At 44.5% G+C, this 26,049-nt stretch overlaps 1 protein-coding gene across 20 annotated transcripts in view; it reads right to left on the bottom strand.

Moving 5' to 3' along the window:
* The window catches only part of ZMIZ1 (zinc finger MIZ-type containing 1), a 486,957-nt gene that overhangs the window by 155,091 nt on the left and 305,817 nt on the right, over positions 1–26,049 (bottom strand). For all 20 annotated transcript variants that reach the window (XM_075934735.2, XM_075934734.2, XM_075934747.2 and 17 more), the window contains one exon: positions 11,593–11,698. In XM_075934735.2, coding sequence (XP_075790850.1) covers positions 11,593–11,698 — 106 coding nt within the window. The remainder of the gene's footprint in view (positions 1–11,592; positions 11,699–26,049) is intronic.

Below are 26,049 nucleotides of genomic sequence, written 5' to 3'. Positions count from 1 at the left end.
TAAGCTTTCGTGAGCAAAGACCCACTTTGTTAGATGTATCTCACGAAGTGGATCTGTGCCCATGAAAGCTTATGCTCCAATAAATTTGTTCGTCTATAAGATGCCACAGGATTTCTTGTTGTTTATACAGATTCAGACTAACACGGCTATCTCTCTGATACTTGTCACCAAAAATAGATAGCATCACGAGCTCATGAGTAAAACCACATTAGTTTAATCAGGGCAGGCAGGGGCTGTTGGCAAGCATTTTCCATTAAAGCACTTGTACTTTGGAATTTGCTCTCTCCAAACCTCGATCTGAGTGCCCCAAGCCTCTCTGTTTCTATTTCATCTCTGGAGTGAATGGGCTGATGGGCTAATGCAGTGGTCCCCAACCTTTTGGGGCTGCCGGGCGCTATGGGGTGGGGCTGCTCAGACACCAGGCACCCGGGGGCGGGGCCGTGCTCGTGCCTGGGGGCGAGGCCACCCATACGCTGTATGCCCGGAGCTGGAGCCACCCATGCGCTGCACTCCTGGGGCTGGCGTTGCAACTGTGCTGCACGCCCAGGGGCGGGGCCGCCCATACACCTCACGCCTGGGGCTGGAACAGCCCACGTCCCGTGAGCCCGGGGGCGGGGACGCCACCACCCATACGCTGTGTGCCCGGAGCCGGTACCTGTGCCATGCGCTCAGAAGCTGGCAGCGTCCATGTGCCGTGTGCCCGGTGGCGGGGCCACCCATGTGCTGTGTGCCTCGGGCTGGTGCCGCCCCTATGCCACGCGCCCAGGCCAGTGCCGCCCATACGCTGCAAGCCCGGGGCCAGCACAGCCCTTGCGCCGCTCACCCGGGGGCGGGGCCTCCCATGTGCTGCACGCCCGGGGCTGGCGCCACCCGTGTGCCAGCGCCTGGGCCGGCACCGCCCATACACCGCATGCCAAAGGCCGGGGCTGGCACAGACCTCGTGCCGCGCACCCAGGGGTGGGGCTGCCTAACCACCGTGTGCCTGGGGCCGGCACTGACCATGTGCTGCGCGCCCAAGGCTGGTGCCATGAATGTGCCCAGGGGCTGGCTCTGCCCATGCGCCACACACCTGGGGGCAGGGCCGGCCCTGATCACTCAGCGGGCACACAGAAATGGCCCGGCGGGTGCCACCGCATTGGGGACCACTGCGCTAATGAGTCTTCTGTGTGGGGGCTGATTTCAGAGGGTTTATGGCAACTTATTGAACTTGTTCATGCTTATCACTGTTGTCTGGAATATAGCTTTACATTTTGTGAAGTGCTGAGAGTGTAAGGCTGGTGCTCTAGAAACCAAACACATGAAGACCTGGCTGCCCTATAACAAAGGGAAGCAATGGCCCTTCGTATGCCTAATTGTTGCAAACTGAGGAATGAACTCATAAAATATTTAACATTAAAACACACTTTTACCCCATCTCCAAACACATTACAATGTAGATATGTGGACAACCATCATCCCCACTTTACAGATGGAGAAGAGAGGTCAAAAGTCTTGTCTCAGGCAGCTCAGTAAGCCAGAAGAGATGCTCCACAACTTGGCTTCAGTTATACGTACACACACACACACACACACACACACACGGTCATGTCCACATGTATAGCTTCGTTTTCAGCAGCATCTCAGCGTTTACACACCACATTTGGTGGCAGACAGGCTCAAGCCACCAAAGTCAGATTCAGAAGAACCTGAAGTTGGAGAGTGTTAGTTAAATAAAGGGGTTTTGACCCTGGCCCCATTTGAGTTTCAGGTCCTTGAGGTTTTGATTGATCCAAGTCACATTCAGCCTTCATGCTGAATACTAATTTCTTTTTATATGTGAAAATTTGTTTCTCCCCTTATTGCTTAATCAGTGTCCTACTTGTAGTTGCTACATACCATGATTTAGCTTGCTTAGATGTCAGGAATACAAAAAGAGCAAAGGGATTTGTTAGAAAATTAAAAGAACAGGTCGATAAAAACTCTCTTGAGGTTCACACCTGCTAATCAAGTAAACAAATAAATAAAAGAAGGCAGTTTTCTCTCCATCTAAAAGACCTGCAGAGGAAACATACAAAGATTGCTTTCTTTATGAGTTATTAAAAACAAAGCAACACTGAAGAAAAACAATGCATATAAAGAGAACAATCAAGGTGCATTTTCAAAGATGGACAAATTAACCTCCAATGAGTTTCACAAAAAAAAATAAAAATAAAATAAAAAACACCACCACAACAACACGCCAAAAATTTGTACACAGTAGGGAACAATCTTGCACTGATAAGGGGAATATATGTCCCAAAAGATCTTTTCACGACTACTCCTTATCTCATTTGTATTGCTCTAGGACATTACTCCTTAACTTCCACTTCCATATGCCATCAGAAAGATATGGTCAAAAATGAGCATAATTTATTAGAATGGATCTGCTTGATTCTTTGATTATTCTTTAATTGATGTTTAAAATTATGTTTTATCACACAGCACTTGGTCTAAATTCGTTGTTACAAGTATATTATATCTGGAAAGAACTAAGACGAATGGAAGAGGAAGAAATAGTGAACTAGTCACAAAAATAATACTTTTTCTTCATGGAAATTATCTTAATTCATAATACTTCTCTGAAAATAAGCACTGTCTGCTACCTTTCTGCTGGCCAATACAGGGCATCCCCGATAAGAGTCGCCCCGGTATACATCCGTTCCGCACTATAGTCGTTGATGCTTGTAGGAATGGATGTGTTATAAGTCCTCCCGTTCCCTGCTCTTCAGTCATTCAGAAAACCCCACCAATTTGTGCAAATTAAACTGAGACACAGGAAAAAAATTCCCCACTTTACGTTGTTTCGCTACAAGTCCAAGTTTTTTGGAACATATCTTGGACTTATAATGAGGATGGCCTGTACTAGTTTCTAGTACAAGTAGGGTTGCCAGGTGTCCAGTTTTGAACCGGACAGTCCAGTATTTGAACTTTCTGTTCGGGAAACAAACTGAGAAAATATACACAAGAAAATAGAAATGTCTGGTATTTTCTAAATAAGATGTACTGTAGATTGTGATGTAATGTCAAGTGTGTCCAGTATTTTTGTTGAAACCATCTGGCAACCCTAAGTGCAAGGGGTTAAAAGCAAAAACAATCTTTAAAGCTAAGTGATACAGGACCCTAAGAATTAAGAAATGGATTTGGGATTGTGACCAGCAGGAACTCAATTATATAGAATGACTGTACTTGTTATCTAGGGATAGAACGAGCTGATTTGCTCTTCCAATTCATGCTTGTGCTAGCACAGCACATCACTGGCAAAAAGCTACCAATACCAGTAGGAGTGGCTGCTGCTACTGTCTCTGGGTGGCTGGACGCCCCATGAACTTCACTGAATGCTCTCAAAATAGGCAGACCAACAGAAGGGCACTGGAATGATCCAATGATAGGCATCTGAATGAAGCACATCTGGAAAAGGCTAACGTGCAGGCCTCTGTTACAGCTCAGAAAGGGTAACTTGGAATGGGAAAATATCACTATAAAGAATTTGCTTTGTTCTTCTCCATATGCACTGCAACTGGGGGCGGCTCCCAGAATTGCCACCCCTCCTCCCGCTCATTGCCCGCCCACCCAAAGTGGGCCCTTCTGGCTATGCCACTGATATATCTACACATTCCCTGAGCTACCACCTCTTTTCTTTTGGGTTTCTGTGGGACAGTTATGCCACCAATTTCTTCGCTTTTCAAGCGATTGCCAAGCACTATACCATGGTCAGTGCAGAATGAAGTTTGTCTCTACCACCAAAAACCCAACACGCAGTCACTGCAGTAGCGGTTCCACTGAGGGAAGGATATGTAATGAAATGACTGAAATAACCCATCAGCTCCAGCCTAGCCCAAAAGTGGATTATTCTCTGTGGGCACAAAGGGAGGTTGAGTTAATTCACGGTAGCCCTTCCGTAGTCTATGCTGATGGAGGGGAGGAGGGAGGAGCACGTAGCACAGACACAAGCTCTAGCTGCTTCCGGCCCCGCCTCACCACAGGTAGCAGAAACACTGTCTGCGCTCACACATGGTGAATCACCATGGTGTGTAGGGGACGAGGCTGCACAGGGACGTGGGCTTGGTGAATCCCCATTAATCTGAACTATGGAGTTAGGCATGAATTACCTGCTCAATAAATCATTGAGAAGGAGATTTGTAAGGTTAATGGAGCTATATTTCTTGGGTCTGTACTCCAGCATAGAATTATTATTATTTGAATTCTAGCAGTGCCGAGGGTCCCATCTGTGATCAGGGCTCCTCTGTGCTAAGCACTGGACAAATATAATTTTTGAAGCAGACCCTGCCCTAAATGCCTCTCAGTTTCAACAGACTGGGGGCTCGTGGGTGAAAGAAAGGGGGCATTTTTAACCTTAATTCACAGATGGAGGCACTGAGAGATTGACTGTCTTGCCTAGAGGCACGTAATGAGTCTGTTGTGAAGCTGGAATGTCAATCCAGTCCAGTGTCATACACACAAGACCACATCAAAAGGTGAGAGCTAAAAGCAAACACCACATTTAGTTAGCCACCTGTGTTTGATATTTTTTCTCAGGATTCTGCGTATCTCGACTAGAATCCACGTTGGCTGGAAGTGTAGTGATAAGCCATGACTAGATAACCAGTGTTATAATACAACTTGCTCTGACCACACCCATGTTTTCTGTCACATTAGCTAACACACGGGAAAAGAAAAAGACCGTTTATCCGACTCAGGACAAATCCTTTGACTCCAGCAGCAAGTCAAGGCTATGTCTTAAAACTGTAACTTGCCAATTCACTTAACTGGAACATAAACTAGTTTTCCTGGGCTTCTTTGTGCTAATAACTTTGGTATCTGACCCACTAAAAGCACAGTCTATTACTCTTACAATAAGCCATTATGGTCTTAAAAGAATATGCCCAAACTTAACCAATCTTAATATACAAAACCCTAATAACATGACGTTTCAAGCTTTATTTAATAAAGTTCATAATTAAGAAGATTAAGCAGCATTATTATTTAATGCAATACTAAAAAAAAGCCAATTGTGGCTGAAAACAAGCCAATCACAGCACTCTATCAAAGGGAAAGGATTGCTATCTTTGCTATCAAATGTCTAACACTTAGCCTCCCATCCAGACTGTCACAGGATTCATTGACTGCAGTTTCTCAGTGACTGCTAAGGTACTTTCTCTGCACAATACTGCCCTCAGGCCTTTCTCAGCGCAGAGATATCGAACACTGTCTTTTTTCTGACAAAGCTCCCTGTATGATCTCATCCTGTCGTCCCCTTGTCTGGCCCCAGCTTGGCCTACTGACAAAAGCAAAAGCCACTCTGAGAGCAAGGAAAAGTTCAGCAGCTTGTTAAAGTATTTATGAAAAAAAAAGCAGCAATTTATTTCCTTCCTGGTTTAAAATAAATAAATAAATAAATAAACACCGTGATTGGTGAACTCCATTTCACTTGCATAATAGGTATTAAAATAAATGTATTATACAACTGAAAATGCTGGGTTGGGAGGGTGAAAGCAGCAAAGTTCATGCTCCAAAGAGCCTCCATTCAAATCCTAAAACCTCTAGAGGTGCCAATCAGCAGTACTATGCTAAGAGGAGACCTCAAGCTGCACTGATGGAGGAGGCATTAAGAAAAGACAGGCAAACACAAAGGCACACAGGTAGCCAAAGTTCAGAAGCAAATGAACGTGTAGCTAACCTGCTGGGCCATTCCCTAGAGGTGTCAGCTAGTCAACAGAACCTACACATGCTGTTTTGGGAGCAGCTGTCACGAAGAGAGACATCAATCTATTTTTAAAAGCGATGTCCTCTGTCTTCCAGGTGGGAAATGCTGCCTTTGGCCTGCTACAGAGGCAGTGGCCCAGACACAGCAGTGCAGGCCATCTGAGTAAATGACAGTGCGGCCATGATTACAGGTTAAATGCCAAGAAAGAGAGGCAAGAAGCACAAGTCATTAAATCCCCACTGCTACTGAAAAACCACACAATAACTTTTTAATACTTCTCATGCCACACAGGTCTCCCTGGACACCCGCTAAAGTGATTCACATTAACCACTTGGATAGTTAAGGATTAACTAAGTAAAATAAATAAGGATTTAAAAGCAGCACTTCAAAACCAGTCTCAGCAACACAGAGCAAGAATGGAAGGAAACGGATGCTCTCAAGAGCGGACAGTTCCAAACCCAAAGGGTTTAGGCCAAAAGGGGGGGAAAGGAGCTACACAAGTACACTGTGTAGGAGCTGTGCCAATAATGGATGAATCTTAAAAGGGTTTGGGGGCTGATACTTTCTCCAACAACAACCACCAAACAGGCTTTGTTTTCACTAGAAAAAAAATATGTATTCTCTCCTCACAGAAGTGAACACGTGCAATGAACATGGAAGTAAAGTCCTCGTGAATACAAGGCCTTTGTCCTATTGACATGTTAGCAGACCACGCTAAACCCTAAGCTCCCCCTGACACGCTGAAAACGACAAACTGCCTTCGCTTTACTAGGCCCTAACCTCCGTTTAGCTGCAATGCATTAGTGAACATAAGGTCAGAACACACTTTTTTAAGATGCAACCCACACAGTGGCCTCTCCTTTCCACCACACCCCATGAACCATCCTTCATCTCTGTCCTTCCTCCGCTCTGCCATTTCAGACAGACAGCCACCATGATGAAATGGACTTGAAATAAGCTATGTAATTTTTTATAGGTCAAATTGCGTAGCTTTTTTCAAGCTACGAGTGCAGTGAAGGTGCACCTGAAGGGACTGCGAGAGGTCATCAAGTCCATTCTCCTGCCCTCATGGCAGGACCAAGCACCATCTATCATCCCTGATAGATGTTTATCTAACCGGCTCTTAAATATCTCCAGCGATGGATATTCCACAACTTCCCTAGGAAATTTATTCAATATACACAACACAACTCAAAGAGCAGTATAGGAAACTGATTTTATTTTAATATGCCATTTACTTGCACCTTTCCTCCCTCCTCCCAAAAAAAGGAAGAAAGAAAATGGGATAGATATTTACAGTTGGCATCCTCAGTTTCTGAATGCATACTGACTTATTGTCAATGTAACAGCAATCTCTCTTTTTTAGGGTGGGGTTAGATGTGGGGAAGAAACAGAACTTAATATGTCTCCTTTAATGTCTGTGAAAAGTAGCAGAATAGATTTTCTCTTCATCCAAAGAAAAGCTGCAGCCTCAACAGCAACAATGCCAGATTCCCAGCACCACCTCCTCTAGGGCCTTCAAACATACTGCAGAAGGTCTCACTATATGTTTCAACTCTGGACTTACTGTAATCTTGATGCTTGTGTAAACTGCTATGCACTTCTACAAGGGGGGAGGACTTGTGTATTGCAGGAGTTCTTGGATTGTGGTCAGGGCTGAAAGGAACTTAAATTTCTTTCAGGTCCTGTCCTATTGCAACTCAGGTCCCTGCCAGCTCTTTAAATAGCTTCCTGCTGGCCTTTGCCACAGCTCAGCCAGTTCTTGCAGGAGCTGCACACCAGAGCGCACCCGGATTGCTTTCACCTCTGATTGCAGTGCACAAAAAGGCTGATTCATACATCGGGGTGACATCCTGAGCCTACTGAAGCCAATGGGACCTTTCTTTTCACAGAAGGAAGCAAAGATAATAGCCAGGACTTGGCAGGTCTTGTGAGAGACAACATTCTTGCAGCATTTCTGGTGGGTCATCCAACTGTTCAGATGCCTGCACAACATAAACCACTGCCCTATACATTCCAATGCATTGTCCCAATATTTGTTCTCTTGGTTTTACTTCACAAATTGCTGTGAATCCTCTGGATTTTGGGTACTGTGCCTCTCAGATTTGCCGGTCAGTTTTTTGTTCAGGGGAGTTGTCAACTAGAACAGGAAGACCAGACCCTTAAGTAAACTAAATAAAACATCAATACAGAATACAGGTTTGCATGACTTTCAGATTTAGTCCCATAGTTAATGCTTGCAAAGTGCTTTGAGATCCTAATATGGAAAGCATTGCTGAAGGCAAATTGTTAACAGTCATGGACTTTTTCTTAAATACTAGACTGTTACAATATTACCTTTCCTTTACAACCACTGGATGCATCAATGTAGTCTGGTAAGAATTTGCATGTGATAAGTTTGCTCTCCAAAATTCCATTTTGCACTGGAGTCATTTTGGAGTCTCACCACGACATACGAAGTTCTTAGTGTTAATTGTAAAGAACACACTCCCCAAAGAGAAAATACTTTCCTAACTGACAGGAAGTGCTAAAACCATCCCCTTTAACCATAACAAAGTGACTGATTCTAGTAAAGCAATTCCAACTCGTGGGGGGAAAAATTAAAACAATACTGTTTCTACAAAGGAGAATGATACAAGGGGGAAAAGTTCAAAATCTGTATAATAATAAAAACAGATCTTTGGCTCTTAAGACATTGGACTGCAAATACAATAAAATGCTTCTGTAAAAAGGCCATTGTAGGGTACCATATTTATTCTCTCAATTATATCCAGATTAATTCTGCTCAGTTAAATAAAGATGTTTCTGGTAACTACAAACCAAACCAAATTGGAGAGCTGTTTTTCCCCCTTGCATCATCCCGGTACCAAAGATTCTGCCATTAGAATTTAGCTGACAATCCACACAAAAGACACGTTCAGTGAAGTTAGCAGGGGTTGACTTGGGGGTTACCACCCAGTAAATATGTTGAGTAAGGGGCAATTTTAACAGTTACTTTTCTAAGTAGAACCTCATTTTAAGCCACTTTCACTTGTAAAACATATCAGTGAGAAATTAGTACTAATGGGGACAACTTTCTTTCTCAAGGCAACACTTGACTTTTGCTAGTGATCTGTGTGTAACACATACAGAAACAATAGACACATAAACCATTTAATAACCACTGCATCTCATATTTTACTACTTTTACACATAAAAATGAGAAACATATTTATTTTAGATCAAATAAGTAAACCCGAAATTATGGCCTGCAGAAAGGTATTCAACAATTCCTGGTTATTTCTAATGAAATTTTGCACATTTCACATTTCAAAGTGGGGAACAATATGGAATAACAACATCTAAAGATGTACCTTCCCTTAGTAACGTATAGGATTGGACTAAAACCCTTGTCTACTCCTCAACATGAAGTCCAGAGAAAGAAAATATTCCAAAAAACTATTTGATTAAAAAATAATCACTTGGGATATATAACGGCACATCTTGAGAGTAGGACAGGATTTCATTAAGACAAGGTTCTGAAGGTGGCCTATACAAAATCAACATGCCAGGCCAGAGAAAAACAAAATGTTATTCAGAAAATACTCATGCAAGAACTCTTGAAATAAGAACTTCAGTGACTCATGAAGGGAGCTATAAATACGAAGGAACAAAGAGTACTTAGAAAGATCCAGAGGAAATGCTGAAGGAGAACAGCCTTGTGAGGCAGAGTCAGGAAACAACTGACAGAAAATCCTAGAGGAAGTTGGATGAGTGAGTAGAATCGTTGTGGCTTAACAAACCCTAAAGCAGTGGGGATCTTTGGAATTTACTATGAACTCCTCCTGTCAGAATGATTAGGATGACCTTAATTTTGTAACCCTGGTCTGCCCATCTTCTAAGTCCCCCACTTATTGTGGTAACTCTCACATGTCTGGCATGTCTCAAAGGGGTAACCATGTTAGTCTGAATCTGCAACAACAACAAGGAGTCCAATGGCACCTTAAAGCCTAACAGAAGTATTTGAGCATAAGCTTTTGTGGCTAAAAACCACTTTGTCAGACGCACTGGAATAGATTTGGTCCCGTGATATTCCAGGGAGTTTCTTGAGCAGATGGACGTCAGATGCATCCGACAAAGTGGTTTTTACCCATGAAAGCTTATGTCCAATAGGGATGTAAACCCCCAGTTAACCAGTTAACCGATCAATCCTTAGGTTTACCTGGTTAACTGATTAAGCAGGAACTGCTGGCAGCACCAAGCATGGGGGAGCCAGCTTCTGCTTCCCCAGCCTCACTTGGGATTGCCGGAGTCGGCAGCAGAAACCAGCAGCCCCAAGCGCAGGGAGGAGGGGAGACAGATAGCGGGAGCCACTGACCCTATGCATGAGGGAGGCTAGCTTCTGCTCCTGGCCTCCTCCAAGTGGAGGGTGGTCGGCTCCTGCTGCCCTCCCCTGCCACGTAGGGGGAGTTAGCTCCTGACCCGTGGGTGGCTGGAGCAGCTCTCTGCCTGTGGTGTGCCCAGGGAGGCGGGGGAGGGGGCGGCTGCTCTCGGGGATTGGGTAAACCAGTTACCTGTTCACATCCCTAATAGCCAAATGAATCTAAGTCAAGTCTTTAAGGTGCTCCAGGACTCCTCATTGTGTCTGCAATGTCAACATAAACTCTTCTAGGCAAGGACTGCATCTACTGGTGTGACTTCTTGCAGATTCATTAATAGACGTCCCTGTTTAGGGTCCTACTCTAGCAAATTTGGCAATAAAGGTGATGTGAAAAGTTGATGTTAATGGAAAAGGAAACACAAAAATCCTTGTTGAAACATACGGAGACACAACGCAAAACACAGGCAGGGGAGAAGGAAACACTTAAGGTCAGAGGAATTAAAGGATGAGGCTGTGTTCAGAAGGAGGAAACGGTAATGGAAAGAGGAGAATGAAAAGAAGATTCTTACTATCATATGTTAAGCTAAAAATTAAAGATTTGTATTCCCAAATACATAAAGATACAAGCAATTAATGATAGAGACAGCAGTACCTTTCGGGGGTTGCAAGGAAGATTCATTGAGTGAAGAGAGAGATGACTAAAAAATAATTATTTGCAGCAGCCAAACACAGACATAACATTTCCCTAAAAGGACTGAAAAACTGGAGGGTTGTCAAGACTACGCCAGAAAAGTGAATTGAGAAACGAAAATGTCAGAAGATTGACAACCTTCCCTCTGCCAGCACCATAATGGAATCCACATCATGAAAAAGTGGCAAAAGAAATGACACAACATGTTTGGTAAATCTGGTTTTAACATGTTTAGAATGGGATAATAATGCACACATAGCTGGACTTTAAAAGCCTTTGAAAGCATTAATCTCTATCACTGGAGATCATTCACAAATGGGAGATCATATCTAACAAATTAGAACATTTTGAGAATCAATAACTATTTCATGCAAGTGCTTAGAGGAGTGAAAAATCATGGACAATTTATTTGACATTTAGCAAAATTAATAATTCTGATATCACACAAAATCTGTGAGGATTGTGGGAGGAATCTGAAGGCCATGCAGATTAGGCAGGATGACAAAGGGAAACGAAGGGGCGATTTAAATAATCGCTGCTTCATTTAAGTCAAAATGGCCGCCACGCTGTGCCAATCAGCTGTTTGTTGGCACAGTGCGGCAGTCTAAACGGGGATCTGCCGACCCCAGAACCCTTCGTCGGCAGATCCTTTATGCCTCGTGAAACAAAGGGTTCTGGGTCATGTATCCCTGGTTCATGGCCAGCACTTTCACTGGCAGAAATAGACCCACGACTATGGTGGAGCAAGACAGTTGGTGATATTTGTTCAGAACCTGATGCTCAAGCAATCACTGAAAACTGGAAATAGCCTTTTCCTACCAGCTGATTTTGGAGTGAACTTGTCCCTGTTGGCTGCACATACGGCCAGTAGCCTGTATCCAAGATCCAAGTCAAATCCTTGCTGTGCTGCCACTCGACTCACAACCTGTGAAGGGACAGAGAAAGCGTCAGTGGGGGTTATCTCAAGCCCCTTGCAAAGTCACATTAAGTTGCCTATTGACACAACTGGTACATGTGCCAACAACAGCATACACACGGATACAAGGCATTATTCTCCAAGAGGTTTTCAGAAACCTGCACTTTTGCATCTGTGTGTTCCCCTGAAAGATGGAGAGGCAAAATGCAATACAAACAAACAATAGATTTTTAATATACACTTAAGTATGGCATGTTTTATTGTGTTTAGCAACTAACAGGCCAGACTTTAAATACTGATGCAACAACGTTAATTAATAAACGTAATGCTTTGTTCTTAAGAGCACTGTCTTGTTCAAAAATTCCTCCCTCCTCACTGCTATGCAATATGCTATGTTCTAGTCAGCTGCCACCCTCCACCCCAGAGGTAGCTGCACTTCAGTAACATTGCATACCGTCTGGGAACTATCTTGGGATATCTTCAGGATATCAAAACCTGTAATAAAAGGTGTAGGGATGTAATCGACTAGTTGCTTTCCTCACCCCTTTGCTGGCTCTATCAGAGGCAGCAAACATGGGGGAGCAGGAGCCAGTGCTGTGGGGAGCAGGGGGTATCAGAGACCAGGTGCGAGCTGGGAATCAGCTGATTCCTGGATTGTGCCCAGTTCCAGGATGCTGCGCCTCTGTTTTTTTAGTGCATTAAGAGCCCCCTCGCTGCGCATCAGCCTTTTAAATGTATTAAGAGCCAGTAGGTCAGAGCCCCAGCAGGGTTAGCTCCCAGGGCTGGGAGCAAACCATGCTGTGGCTCCCCCATTTATCGACTAATCGATGGAAATTCCATCAACTAGTCGATTAGTTGATTAAACTAAATTTAACATCCCTAAAAAGGTGCTATATAAACGGAGTATTTTCCACACATATATCATACAAGCTGAAAGAGAACTTCAGGAAGGACTAGGTCATATCAACTGTTTTATTCATTTGTATTGCAACAGTATCCAAAAGGCCCCAGCTACAACTGAAGTGTTATTACACTAGGTGCCATGAGAGACAATCCATGTTCCCAGTAGCTTGCAAACCAAGAAATAAAATATTCTTTTTCCTTTCTTGTCTCAGGATCAAAGCCACTCATTAAATTAAAAGACAATGCACATTAGTGTGCAATTATCTGTGTCTAGAACTGTGCTTTCAAAAAAGCAATGGTACAGAACAGAGTTAGAAACCAAGATACACAATAACCTATAAATGGTAATGAAATGTACCATTCTGTGCTAAGTAGTCAGCTCTATCACATGCATCTTCTTACTCCAAATTGTTTTCCAGTATCTACTTTTCCTAATTAACAATAAAGAATCAGATTTCTTTATTAAGAGAGTATTACTATAGATAACACTGCTGTTTATGGACAGATTTTGTTGATGTTCATTGGGAAACAAAGATTTATGCAACTGCATCAGGTGCCCTCCCCATTTTGTTTAACACTTCTAATTACAAAACTGAGCACCATAGATTTTCATGACCAGGGCTCGACAATTAGGGCAATCTACTCGCCCATGGCGAGTAGATTTTAGCCCGGCACGGCGCCGCAGCGTAATCAGCGCATGCGCAGCACGGTTTGCGCATGCGCAGCGTGCCAAACTGCGTGGCTGGCGAGTGGGGTCACCGCCGCTTGTCAAGCCCTGTTCATGACAAACAAATAAGATTAAATTTGCAATAATCCACACATAAATACACATCTGGAACACTGCAGCTAGCCCTTTTCTATCCTGTTTATCTATTTTACTTGCAGAGATAAAGGAAAATTTTACATAAGAAGGTAATCATCATTTAGGAGAAAAGGTCTGTTTATATTTTTATATACAACATTTTGAACTCAGTAAGAATCTTCAAACCCCTACATGTCACAGGACTGTACAGTGGATAGGATTGGTGTCTCTGTTAAGACTCAAGGTCTTGCAAAAAAGACCTTGCAAAAAAGTTGATGCAGTGGGAATGTTCAGCTGCATGATGTTAAAATCTTTAAAGGATCAGGGCCTAGAGACCCCCAGATGATCTGTGAGTGGCAGGAAGGCTGTCAGACTGATGCTAGTTGAAGGATACTCACATTTGACAGGGTCCAGAAGTTTGTACCCCCTCATCTGAGTATCGCCAGAATCCAAACATTAATCTATTTGCCTAGTCGCACTGTCAGGTACATGTCATGAAAGAGATCTGGAAAGAGCAAACTGGAAGCTCATTTTTTAATCTTGTTAAAGGCTCCTGAGAGGGATGTCCTGTTATTATGCAAACATAATTGAAACTCATTTAGGCAGCATCGACTCTAACATCACATACTAGCTAATTTAAAGCATAGCACACTTCACTGAGATAAGAAAGGGAACCTGCCTCCCTGCCTTTATTAAAACACTTTTGACTGGCACATTATCTGCAAGCTTAATATTTTGAAACTAGATAGGAATGAAAGCAGATATGTCTGCTCATCAGTGAAACAGGAGTAAAGTGTGTTTATTTACAATCTTCATTGACATTTTTGCACTTGGTTCTATTTAAAATATGGACTTTTGGACACAGATCCAGCTTTCCAAAGGACAAGTAAGTTCTTCCAACCAACATCTTGCTATTATGGAATAAGTTCTCCGAATTAATTCAGAAAAGACCTATTACAGACCTTGACCCATGACACACAGTCTATGTGACCGAAGCACCTTTACTAGTCTGATCAGAAAATCGCAGTGTAAGCTGAAATACAGACCAGGCCCAGTCTGTTATACTCATTATTGGCAAACAATTGTATTTGTTTATTTTACTAATTACAGTAAATATCTTCTCTACTTGGCCGGATCTGAGAAGAAGATTGGGTTCTAGATCTCCAGGCTCATCTGTGACATGGGCAGGTCATATTGACTTGTCTGGTCCCAGTCCAAAAGTGATGTATAAAGTAGTTTCTGTAAGTAGGAGTCTGTAAATAAGGGAAGGTATGAAGGAATCTGAATCTATGGACCTCTCAGAAATGCTTTTCCCCTCACGTAAGAAATTTTGGGGTAAATATTCTTTTTTCGTTTCAGCTGGAAGGTGTTTTGTTGTTGTGGTGCTTTTTTTAGTTTTCATTATAATATTTTGTTTCCTCCCAAATAATCTAGTGGATATAACCAAAAATTGACATTTTCTTTGGAAATCTCCATTTTGACAAAGTAGCCATTTTCTGCTGAAGATCCAGGGCCAGCCCACAACATTTTGGCACCCCATACTCCCTCGCTTGGGCCAAAACTTTGAAAGGTCTCAATTTTGCCTTCTTCCTGTTCTACTCCTCTCATGGGACTGCTCTGCTACCTACATATGCACCAGCAGCAGACACAATTTTCTACACTCTGGGGCCTAGTGGCGCCCTCCCCTCCCCCCCCCCACCCCGCCCGCCCGCCCGCACAGTCAGGCCTCAGTTCGCCTCATGGTAAGGCCAGCCCTGTGGACGTTCCCGCCCTCTCCTCCCACCCCCACATCAGCTGTACAGACCTTCTTTCTTTTCCTTCTTGTATTTTAAATCAGTGCTGGATCTGGAGAACAAGATGGCAGCCTCAGAAAGAAATAACCGTTGGCTGAGTGGTACAACCCAACTCAGTTTGTCCGCATTACAAAGTTTTATTGTGTTTGAACCCAGCTGTGAATTAGAAGTGAGCACTTGCAAGTGAGATGACAGAGTGTGACCACAAGTTACTGGTTACATTAGGCCAGGATTAGCATCATTTCAGCTAACTGTGCAGTATTGCATCAAGAATAGCTGGTACACAGTAATTTGTCTTGGCCTACACAGACTGTGAATTCATGTTCCTCAGTGAGTCACCTAACTCAACGGTTCACCACCATAGCCAAACATGAGGTATTACGATGTAGAAAGTCCATCCCTGTGGGATCAGGTATGACTTTAAAATGAGATCCCCTCCTTCCCCCATAAAAGGAGCATCTGACAGTTATGAAAAGGCCAGAAATTGAGACCAGGTCTCCTTCACGGTGACATAAAGCACTAGCCCAGGGACATTTGGCCAGCCCACGGTTTGTACCCAATGTTTTCCTAGGGAATTTTTTAGAAGTCCTTAAGACATTCCGAGTTTGCTACCACTACCTCGGGTAGTGGTGGTCAGTGACTCCCTCCTAAGAGGGTCTGAGCCATCCATCTGCCCTCTGGACCTGGAATCTCGAGAGGTGTGCTGCTTACCGGGAGCTCGAATTCAGGATGTAACTGAGAGGCTTACCAAACTGATCAAACCTTCGGATCGCTACCCCTTCCTGCTTCTCCACATGGGAACTAACGATAGCGCCAAGAATGACCTTGAGTGGGTTACTGTGGATTATGGAGCGCTGGGAAGAAGGATCCAAGAATTTGGAGCGCAAGTGGTGTTCTCCTCCATCCTCCCTGTTAAAGGAAAAGGACTGGGCAGGGATCGTCGAATTGAGGAAGTAAATGCGTGGTTGCGCAGGTGGTGTCACAGAGAGGGCTTTGGTTTCTTCGACCATGGGACTCTGTTCCTGGCACAAGGATTGTTAGGAAGAGATGGGATCCACCTAACCAAGAGAAGAAGGAGCATCTTGGCGGGCAGGCTTGCAAACCTAGTGAGGAGGGCTTTAAAACTAGGTTCGTCAGGGGATGGTGACCAAAACCCTGAGGGGAGTGGGAAAGTCGGATACCGGGAAGAAATGCAAAGAGGAACAAGCAACAAAGGAGGACCCCTGATTCGAATGGAGAAGATAGAGCGATCTACTGGTTACCTGAAGTGTTTGTACACTAATGCGAGAAGCCGGAGCAACAAACAGGAAGAACTGGAGGCCCTGGCCCAGTCCAAAAAATATGATTTAATTGGGATAACAGAGACTTGGTGGGATGACTCGCATGACTGGAGCGCTGTCATGGAAGGGTATAGACTGTACAGGAAGAACAGGCAGAGGAGAAAAGGAGGAGGAGTTGCACTATACATAAGAGACACTATGATTGCTCTGAACTCCAGTATATAGAAGGAGAAAAACCTGTTGAGAGTCTATGGGTTAAGTTTAGAGGTGAAAACAACAGCAGTGATGTTGTGGTTGGTGTCTACTACAGGCCACCGAATCAGGTGGATGAGGTAGATGAGGCTTTCTTCGGACAACTGAGAGAAGCTTCCAGATCGCAGGCCCTGGTTCTCGTGGGGCACTTTAATCACCCTGACATCTGTTGGAAAACCAATATGGCAGTACACAGGCAATCCAGGAAGTTTTTGGAGAATGTTGGGAATAACTTCTTGGTACAAGTGCTGAAGTTTCCGACCAGGGGCCGTGTGCAGCTTGACCTTCTGCTCACAAACAGGGAGGAACTAATAGGGGAAGTAGAGGTGGGTGACAACCTGGGAAGCAGTGATCATGAAATGGTAGATTTCAGGATCCTGACCAAAGGAAGAAAAGAGAGTAGTAAAATACACACCTTGGACTTCAGAAAAGCAGATTTTGACTCCCTCAGAGATCTGATGGGTAGAATCCCCTGGGATACTAACATGAAGGGGAAAGGAGTCTAGGACAGCTGGCAATATTTTAAAGAAGCCTTATTGAAGGCACAGAAAGAAACCATCCCGATGCACAGCAAGAGAGGCAAACATGGTAGGAAACCAGATTGGCTTGCAGGAGAAATCCTTGGTGAACTTAAGCACAAAAAGGAAGCTTACAAAAAGTGGAAACTTGGACAAATGACCAGGGAAGGGATTAAATGCATAGTTCGAGAATGCCGGGGGGTTATCAGGAAGGCGAAAGCGCAAATGGAATTGTGACTGGCTAAAGATGTGAAGGATAACAAGAAAGGTTTCTACAGGCATGTTAACAAGAAGAAGGTGATCAGAGAGGATGTGGGGCCCCTACTGAATGAAGGAGGTAACCTAGTGACAGATGATGTGGGGAAAGCTGAAGTACTCAATGCTTTCTTTGCCTTTGTATTCACAGACAAGGTCGGCTCCCAGACTAATCTGTTAAGTGACGCAAGATGGGATGAAGATGGACAGCCCCTGGTGGGTAAAGAACAGGTTAGGAACTATTTAGAAAAGCTAAATGTACACAAATCCATGGGTCTGGACTTAATGCATCTGAGGGTACTGAGGGAGTTGGCAAATGTCATTGAGGAGCCTTTGGCCATTGTCTTTGAAAAGTCATGGAGGTCGGGAGAAATCCCGGATGATTGGAAAAAGGCAAATGTAGTGGGTAGTGATCAATGGCTCGATGTCAGGATGGTGGTCGGTTTTTAGCGGAGAGCCCCAAGGTTCGGTTCTAGGACCGCTTTTGTTAGATATCTTTATTAATGACTTGGATGACGGGATGAATTGCACCCTCAGCAAGTTTGCAGATGACACTAAGCTAGGGGGAGAGGTAGATACGCTTGAGGGCAGAAATAGGGTCCAGAGTGACTTAGACAAATTGGAGGATTGGGCCACAAGAAACCTGATGAGGTTCAACAAGGACAAGTGCAGACTCCTGCACTTGGGACCGAAGAATCCCAAACATTGTTACAGGCTGAGGACCAACCAGTTAAGTAGTAGTTCTGCAGAAAAGGACCTGAGGTTACAGTGGGTTAGAAGCTGGATATGAGTCAATAGTGTGCCCTTGTAGCCAAGAAGGCTAATGGCATATTAGGTTGCATTAAGAGGAGCATTGCCAGCAGATCCAGAGATGTCATTATTCCCCTATATTCGGCTCTGGTGAGGCCACATCTGGAGTGTTGTGTCCAGTTCTGGGCCTCCCACTACAAAAAGGATGTGGACGCATTGGAGGGCAACCAAAATGATTAGGGGGATGGAGCATATGACTTATGAGGAGAGGCTGAGGGAGTTGGGTCTGTTTAGTCTGCAGGAGCGAAGAGTGAGGGGGGATTTGATAGCAGCCTTCAACTTCCTGAAGGGAGGTTCCAAAGAGGATGGAGAGAGGCTGTTCTCAGTGGTGACAAATGGTAGAACAAGGAACAATGGTCTCAAGTTGCGGTGGGAGAGGTCTAGGTTGGATATTAGGAAAAACTATTTCACTAGGAGAGTAGTGAAGCACTGGAATGGGTTCCCTAGGGAAGTAGTGGAGTCTCCATCCCTAGAGGTGTTTAAGTCTCGGCTTGACAAAGCCCTAGCCGGGTTGATTTAGTTGGGATTGGTCCTGCCTAGAGCAGGGGGCTGGACTTGATGACCTTCTGAGGTCTCTTCCAGCTCTATGATTCTATGCTCCATGAAACGGTGAAGTTACTTTAGCTTAAATATGTTAACAATTATAAAAGGTGTGCTAGGAGAAGTAGACTATTGTCAGATTCCTGCATTATTTCAAATGCTGGCCTACAGGTAGAACTGCCTGCTCCAGTACTTAAAAACCTTTAACCTACATTGGATTGCATTTGTGACTGAAACACCCCATTCAGCCATTGTGACATAGTTCAGCAGGGTTCTGGCAGGCTGGATCCTCATGGGCATCAATAATGAGCAAAAAGATATTAGCGTTAGGTTCTAATAATGGGAAACTGATACCAAGTAAGCACAGAAATGCAGCTATCAATGTGTCTCATTAAATCGCAGCACAGCTTTTTCTTTCCCCGTTCTCCTTTTTGTGAGGCAAAGGGCATGACTTGCTGTCGCTAGCTCCACTCCCTGCCCTTCTTGTCATCACACCATGAAGTACTGGAACAATGCACCCTTAACCTAACAGGCTTGTTAATCAAGAGAGCTTTATGGCTGCTTATTGCAAAACTCCCTTCCCATTATGTTGCGCTTTCAATGAATCTCTTAACGGGCAGCAGTCAAGAGCACCCCCCCTGCTGGCATCAGAATGAATTTTCCCAATTCAATTTGCCAACTTCTCAAAAAAATAAAAAATGCCGGCTGATTGCTAGTTCAGACGGCTCTGTGCTCAGCCACTTGTGTGCCCTTGAAATTATCTGAATACAGTTTGAAGACTACAGCAGAAATTTTGTAATTACAATTCTGCAACGTAGATGGTAATTTTTCCCCTCTCAGTAGCAGAGGAAGATCAGATAAACAAGAACCGCACAGGATTTTTGCAGCACGACTAGAGAACTGCTTTCAAAGGGGGGGGGGGGGCTTACCTTTATGATCTCAACCCCTGGTTTGACTAGACTCAACAGGATCAAATCCCAGCAGGCTTGCCTCAGCCATTCAGACAGCCAAAGTAGCTAAGTAAAATTATACCCAATTTATAAGCCTTTCACCATGGACCTAAAAACAGAGGCTGTGCTTGTTCTTTGTGGACATAAAAGAGCCCACAAAGTCCCTGTTCCTTAAAGCAGACATTTTCCACATTTCCCCTCCCTCCCTTCACTGGATAAAGATCACGTTTTGAAAAGCGGACCTTGCCACCCTTGTGGCAAAAATCAGCACTGTGAAATTTTTGCTGGCTCTGCATCCTGGCATCTCTCTCTAATCTGGCCTATTTAGAAAAGCTCCAACCAGAGCAAGGAAGTGGAGATCTGCTACAGCTGGCCCTTCCTTCCCTCCTCTCTATGGTTCTGGCAACCACAGAGATCATCTAGGAAAAACAGGGACTCAAGACCAGATTCCCAATGTGGTCCCCTAGGGCGGTGGTTTGCAAACTCTTTTTCTGATGCCCCAGTTAAAAATGGTTGATGCCCGCGACTCAAAATAATTTGACGGGAGTGTGGGCTCTGGGGTGGGCTGAGGAAGAGAGCTTTGGGCTGTAGGAAGGGGAGCCAGCTTCGGGGGGTCAGAGCTGCGGCAGGAGGGGCTTATCCTGAGCAGCTCCCGGTGAATGGTGCAGCCCGGGTGCTATAACAGGCTTCCCTCCTGGCACCGCAGACAATGCTGCGACCCAGAAGCAGCCAGCAGCAGGTTCCCAGCGAGTGGGAGTGTGGAGCTAGTGCTCAGTCAGGGCAGGGGCAGTGTGCGAAGCCCTATGTGCTCTTCCCCCCACCTATAAGCCGGGCCTGTTGCCAACCTCTTCTGAGCGCAGTCTGTAATGCTAGGAGAGGCAGGGAGCTGCCTTAGCACCCCAACTGCTCAGCTGATCCCCCTGCAGCAAGGAGACCCAGGGCCTGACATCCCACCACCTAATACTGAGTCACGACCGTGGTTTGAGAGCCACTGCCCTAAGGGGCCATGGCGGGTTTTTGGACTGACTGGACAGGGTAATCAACTCGTTGCAATATTGTTACCTGTCGCATTATCCTTTGACCTCGAACAGTGGTTTGGGTGAAACCTGCTGATGACTGGGTGACAAAGTGCGCTAGGGACACACTAAGCATGTAACTCAGACTAGCACTACACCTCAAGTGCTTTAAATATCCCAGGATTTTAACTGACCCAGTGTAAGAACAAAAAGTTCTTTTGCATAGGATGCCAAGATCTTATATGAAAAGCCAGGACTGGCCCAATAAAAACGAGGGTTTATGGGTGTCTTTATGCTTCTGCTGTTAGGCCAGGGATTTTGTGCTTATTGGCTGCCTTTTGATGGTGCAGTGCACCCACAACAACAGAGCACTTTGGGATCCTTGGGGATGGACGGCACTGTATGCATTTGAGACATCTATAACTACTTGGTTCCTCTGAACACCTCGCGGGTAGTTAGGACTGCTCCCCTTCTTTTGATCTCTTCCCTCCTTTTCAATCCATACGCATTAGGGTTTGCAAAACACAGCCCCTGTAGGCGGCCGCTACGCATCGCACCCACAGGAGGCAGTGAGTGCACTGCATGCACACATCACGAGCATTGTTTCCCGTAACCCGAGCGCTTGGGCGTTCACCCAGGTAAAATTCTCATGCCGCCCAACTGAATAGCACAGTCCCCTCCGCCTCCCATAGCATGTGTTTCTAATGGTGATGCACACCCGCACATGCTTTGGTGCACATAAGAAAATGCATTCCACACATGGATGGAGAAAATTAGAGGGAACATTGATCATGAGAGATCAGGCATAGATACAAACCAGTCCTAGGACAGACAGTGCTCTGTATCTCCCACCTTGCCTATGTCTTGGCTTCAAGTAGGTATATGAGCACGGTGCTTATAAGCTCCACATGATCACGTCAGTGGCAGCAGACTACAGAAGACATGAACTCTAATAGTACTTCGCAAGCAGGGCTGTTTCACAGGTAGTCAGCGTATTATTAAGAAGTATATAAATAACATTTTTAAAAAAAAGAGAGAAAACTGGATGACAACACATCTCAGGTCTGTGGCACTGATGCTGGTTATGAGACTCTTCTGCTAAAACTCAAAAATGCCAGGGTAGGGTAGGGAGGAGAGATATAAATTCCTTTGTTCACCTCAGCACCTCACTGCTTGGGACTGCCAATAGGGACCTTCAGCCACCCACCCCTGGGAGGGAATGTCTGATGTGTATACACTAAGTAAATGTTCACTGATGTAGCTGCACTGCCCTAGCTACCCGCCGTGCAAAGCCCAAATGTAGATGAGCTGTACCGGGACAAAGCAGGGCTTCCAGCAATGTAGCTTCATCCAGTAACAGACTGAAGTCGGAACTCAAGAGTGCCTGTTGCAGACAGTTGAAGATTAGCACTGACTAAGCATGCAGGAAATCTTCCTATCTAGTCCTCCAGCGATGTCGAATGGTGGTCACAGCCCCCAGAGAGATTCTGAACTTAGCCTGAACAGAGTTCACCATTTGAGACATAGACAAATATTTGTCTAATAAATATGGGGAGAGGAGAGGATGGAAGCAGAATTTCTCCACCAAAACCTTAGAAGCAAGGATGTGTGTGCTATTCTGAGGGGTTCAGCAGGCTGTCTCCTGCCCTTCCATGGGTAAAGATGTGAGCTGCTATCTATAATTACTGTGATCCTGATCTGATCTGAAATCTGATTTTTGAAGTGTCACATGTTGATTTTCGATTCTGTGATTCTCTGTATTAAACAGAAAGAGGCCAGTCAGGCATGAAGTCAATTTAGCAGCAGATACCTTGCAAACACATTAGCCTAACTTTGTTGTTCCTGCCATCTGAGGCATCCTGTTTTGGAAACCTGACCTTATCCAAACGTATGGTGCTTGTCCTTTTTGTTTTTAATTAAATTTTTTAATTACACGTTGGATGAGCTAAAATGGCTTTCCATATCACAAAACTGACAACAGCTTTTCTATTCTTAAAATGATCTGAAACATGTCAAGAGCCTTGTTTCAAAGATTTTTCAAGGAGAAATGGAATTCGGGTTATGTTGCATTGCAAAAAGACTGAGCGTACACAGTAGCACAACCACAAATAAATGACCCACAGCACTGCTCCTTTGGACATTATAATCCACCCATTTTTGAGTAATGCGTCTCTTTAAAGCACATACAGTTCAGGTTATAAAAAGGATACAAATGAAAACCTGGAGCTTCAAATACAGCACAATCAGAATTTTATATCTGTCAATCTTTCCATCACTTCAGTGCCGTCATACCACCTTGGTTATGACTCTACCAGGTCATCCCAGCTAAGCAACCTTGAGATGAGCCATTATCTGGCTAGAAAACCTACAAGAACAGCAACATGATGAAAGAAGAGCTGTTGTGACTCATGGGGAAGCACTCCTCCATCAATCAATCAATGCTTAATGAATACCTCAGCATAGTGCTTGTGGGCAGGATGGCATGGGAAGTGACATCTGTCAGATGAGATGAGAAACCAAGGTCCTGACTACGTGTGGTCAGCAGTCCCACAACACTGTGGATCAGCAGAGTTGCATAACCCCTGTGTTTTGACAAACAGCCCATTCTGGTACATTATATTCAATCTACCTAAATTCCTCCTGACTTCCAAACTGGATATGCCATGCTTTTTCATATCCTATCCTGAACTGTTAAACAACTGCGGTACTCCACATTAGGGATGTTAAATTGAGGATAATTAGCTAATCGAGTAGTCGAAGGAAATTCCATCGACTACTCGATTAGTCAATAAGGGAGGGGGCACTCGCTGCCCCCACTGCAGCTCTGCAGTTTAAATATAGTAGGAGCTGGGTGGCAGACTGGCTCCTACTACATTTAAACTGCAGAGCTGCAGCACAGTTAGCTCCCGGGGCTGGCGAGAGACAGGACTAAGCAGTCCCGGCTTGCGCCAGCCCTGAAAGCTTTCTGAGGGTCATTTACAGTGCAGAGCCACAGAGGTCCCAGAGTTGCTCGCGCCTGCTCCAGGACCACAGCGGCTCTGCCTTCTCCCTCCCACCCCTCCTCCCGAAACAGTGCTAGGGGAACTGGCTTTTCAGCCGGCTCCCTCCAGCACTGGCTCCTGCTCCCCCCCAACTTGCTGCCTCTGACACTGAGCAAGCTGGGAGGGAAGGGTCTGGAGTAGTCGCCTCAACTACCTAATAAACATAGGCTTATCGAGTAGTCGATTACTCTCTTACATCCCTACGCCACATCAGAGATGACTGCATGAAACTACATGTCCCTCTCTTTGAACTGCCTTGTAGGCATGTTGTGAAGCCTAAATACTTGTAAAATACTGTGAATTCTCATATGAAAGGTGCTATAAAAGTGCACAAGTACTGCTATCTCTGTTCCTTGCTGAAAGCAGTCAAAGACATGGATATGTCCAGAAGTCATTGCTCTTTCCCTTATTACTATTGCCACAACTTTCAACTCTGCAGCATATCACAAGATGGAAATCTCCTTAACATCATCATTAATATGCCACGACAATTGTCAACAGCAGAATAAAGCAATGGGTGTAAGGCTGGATTTAAAAATGGGCAGAAGAGAATTACAACTCGTGACCAGATTTAAGTTCTACCTGATATAGTGGTCTGAATTATTTTACTACTGGTTTTGTTTTCTTTTTGGGGGGGGATGCTTTGCCTTCAAGTGATGTTCCTGTTATGTGTTACCATTTAGCAAAATGAATATCTTCAGGTTCTTAAGAGGTCTTGTCTGGGACTTCAATGAAGAACCACAGGACCAGTTCTACATATGTGCCAACACAATACAATGGTCTGTCACATGCCAAACGTGCAACGTAGTTGTAGCCGTGTTGGGCCCAGTATATTGAGACAGTCGATCAGTAAGATAATATCTAACTGGACCAAGTTCTGTTGGTGAGAGAGACAAGTTTTTCAGCTATGTAACCTTGAAATCTTGACTCTCACCAACAGAATGTGGTACAATATAAAATATATTATCTCACCCACCTTATTTCTCTAACATGATAAATAGGACTAACTTTCAAGATTTCTGAAGGTTAACAACCTGGGAGCAGACCAGGCAGCTCTTGCCCCAACATTCCTTTAATGGTTGCCCTCTGTGGCACATGTAGCCTTACCCAAAAACCGGACGGACGGACGGACAGACACATGCACACACAGCTAACGCATACTGTAATTACTCATTTAACACATGCCCACTTAACACATTTTCGCAATAGCACGATTTTTTGGGGGAATGTTTTTCGAATAACACAACTGTCCCCGAAATAACACGAAAATAATCAAGTGGCAGACTACTTCGTGCGGCAGTGTGAGTTGGTGAAAACAGTGGTAATATGCATGAGCGGATGAATAGACGTGGTCACAGTGCTCCTCCGCTCACTCACGTGTTTATCTTTGTGTTTTAACAAACTGCTGCAACTTGCGTTGCTAGATATCACCAACAAAAAATTGACTTTGCCATCACTATCTGAAACGCAACCCCCACCTTTTCGATTATTTTTAATGGGAAAATTGACCCCGCATAGGACTTTTTTACTTAACACGAACACTTTCAGAAAAGCATCTATAGTGTTAAATGAGGAATTACTGTTCAATCAAACAACAGCTAACTGGAACTCACCTATTCATGACCTCCACACTTTTCCAAAGACATGCCTGAAATCTCATAAAACTGAGATCAGGCTCAAAGCAGCTTCCCTTGGCCCTGGTGTGCTCAGCAGACAGAACTCTGGAATAATGCAGACACCTGATTGCTGCCCCCACAAAAGAAGTTCCAGGCCTCAACTTAAGCTACACACGAGGACTCACAATGCACCATTTCAGAACACTAAACAGCAGATACCGTCAACTCTTTCACCTCTGGAAGATGGGAGATAACACATAATGGCTGTGTCTACACTGGCATGAATTTCCGGAAATGCTTAAAACAGAATAGTTTTCGTTATAAGTATTTCCGGAAAAGGAGCGTCTACATTGGCAGGCTGCTTTTCCGGAAAAGCCCTTTTTCTGGAAAAGCATCCGTGGCCAATGTAGTCATCATTTTCGCGATCGGGGCTTTTTTCCGGAAAAGACTACTGGGCTGTCTACACTGGCCCTTTTCCGGAACAATGTTCCGGAATAAGGACTTATGCCCGAACGGGAGCAGAATAGTTTTTCCGGAATAGCGGCTGATTTTGTACAGTAGAGCATCGTTGCTTTTCCAGAAAT

This window comes from Pelodiscus sinensis, chromosome 8 (assembly GCF_052426305.1).
Source record: "Pelodiscus sinensis isolate ZL-2025 chromosome 8, ASM5242630v1, whole genome shotgun sequence".
Lineage (NCBI taxonomy): Eukaryota > Metazoa > Chordata > Testudines > Trionychidae > Pelodiscus > Pelodiscus sinensis.
The sequence above is the reverse complement of the archived record's forward strand: the minus strand, read 5'-3'. Positions and strand labels throughout refer to the sequence as shown.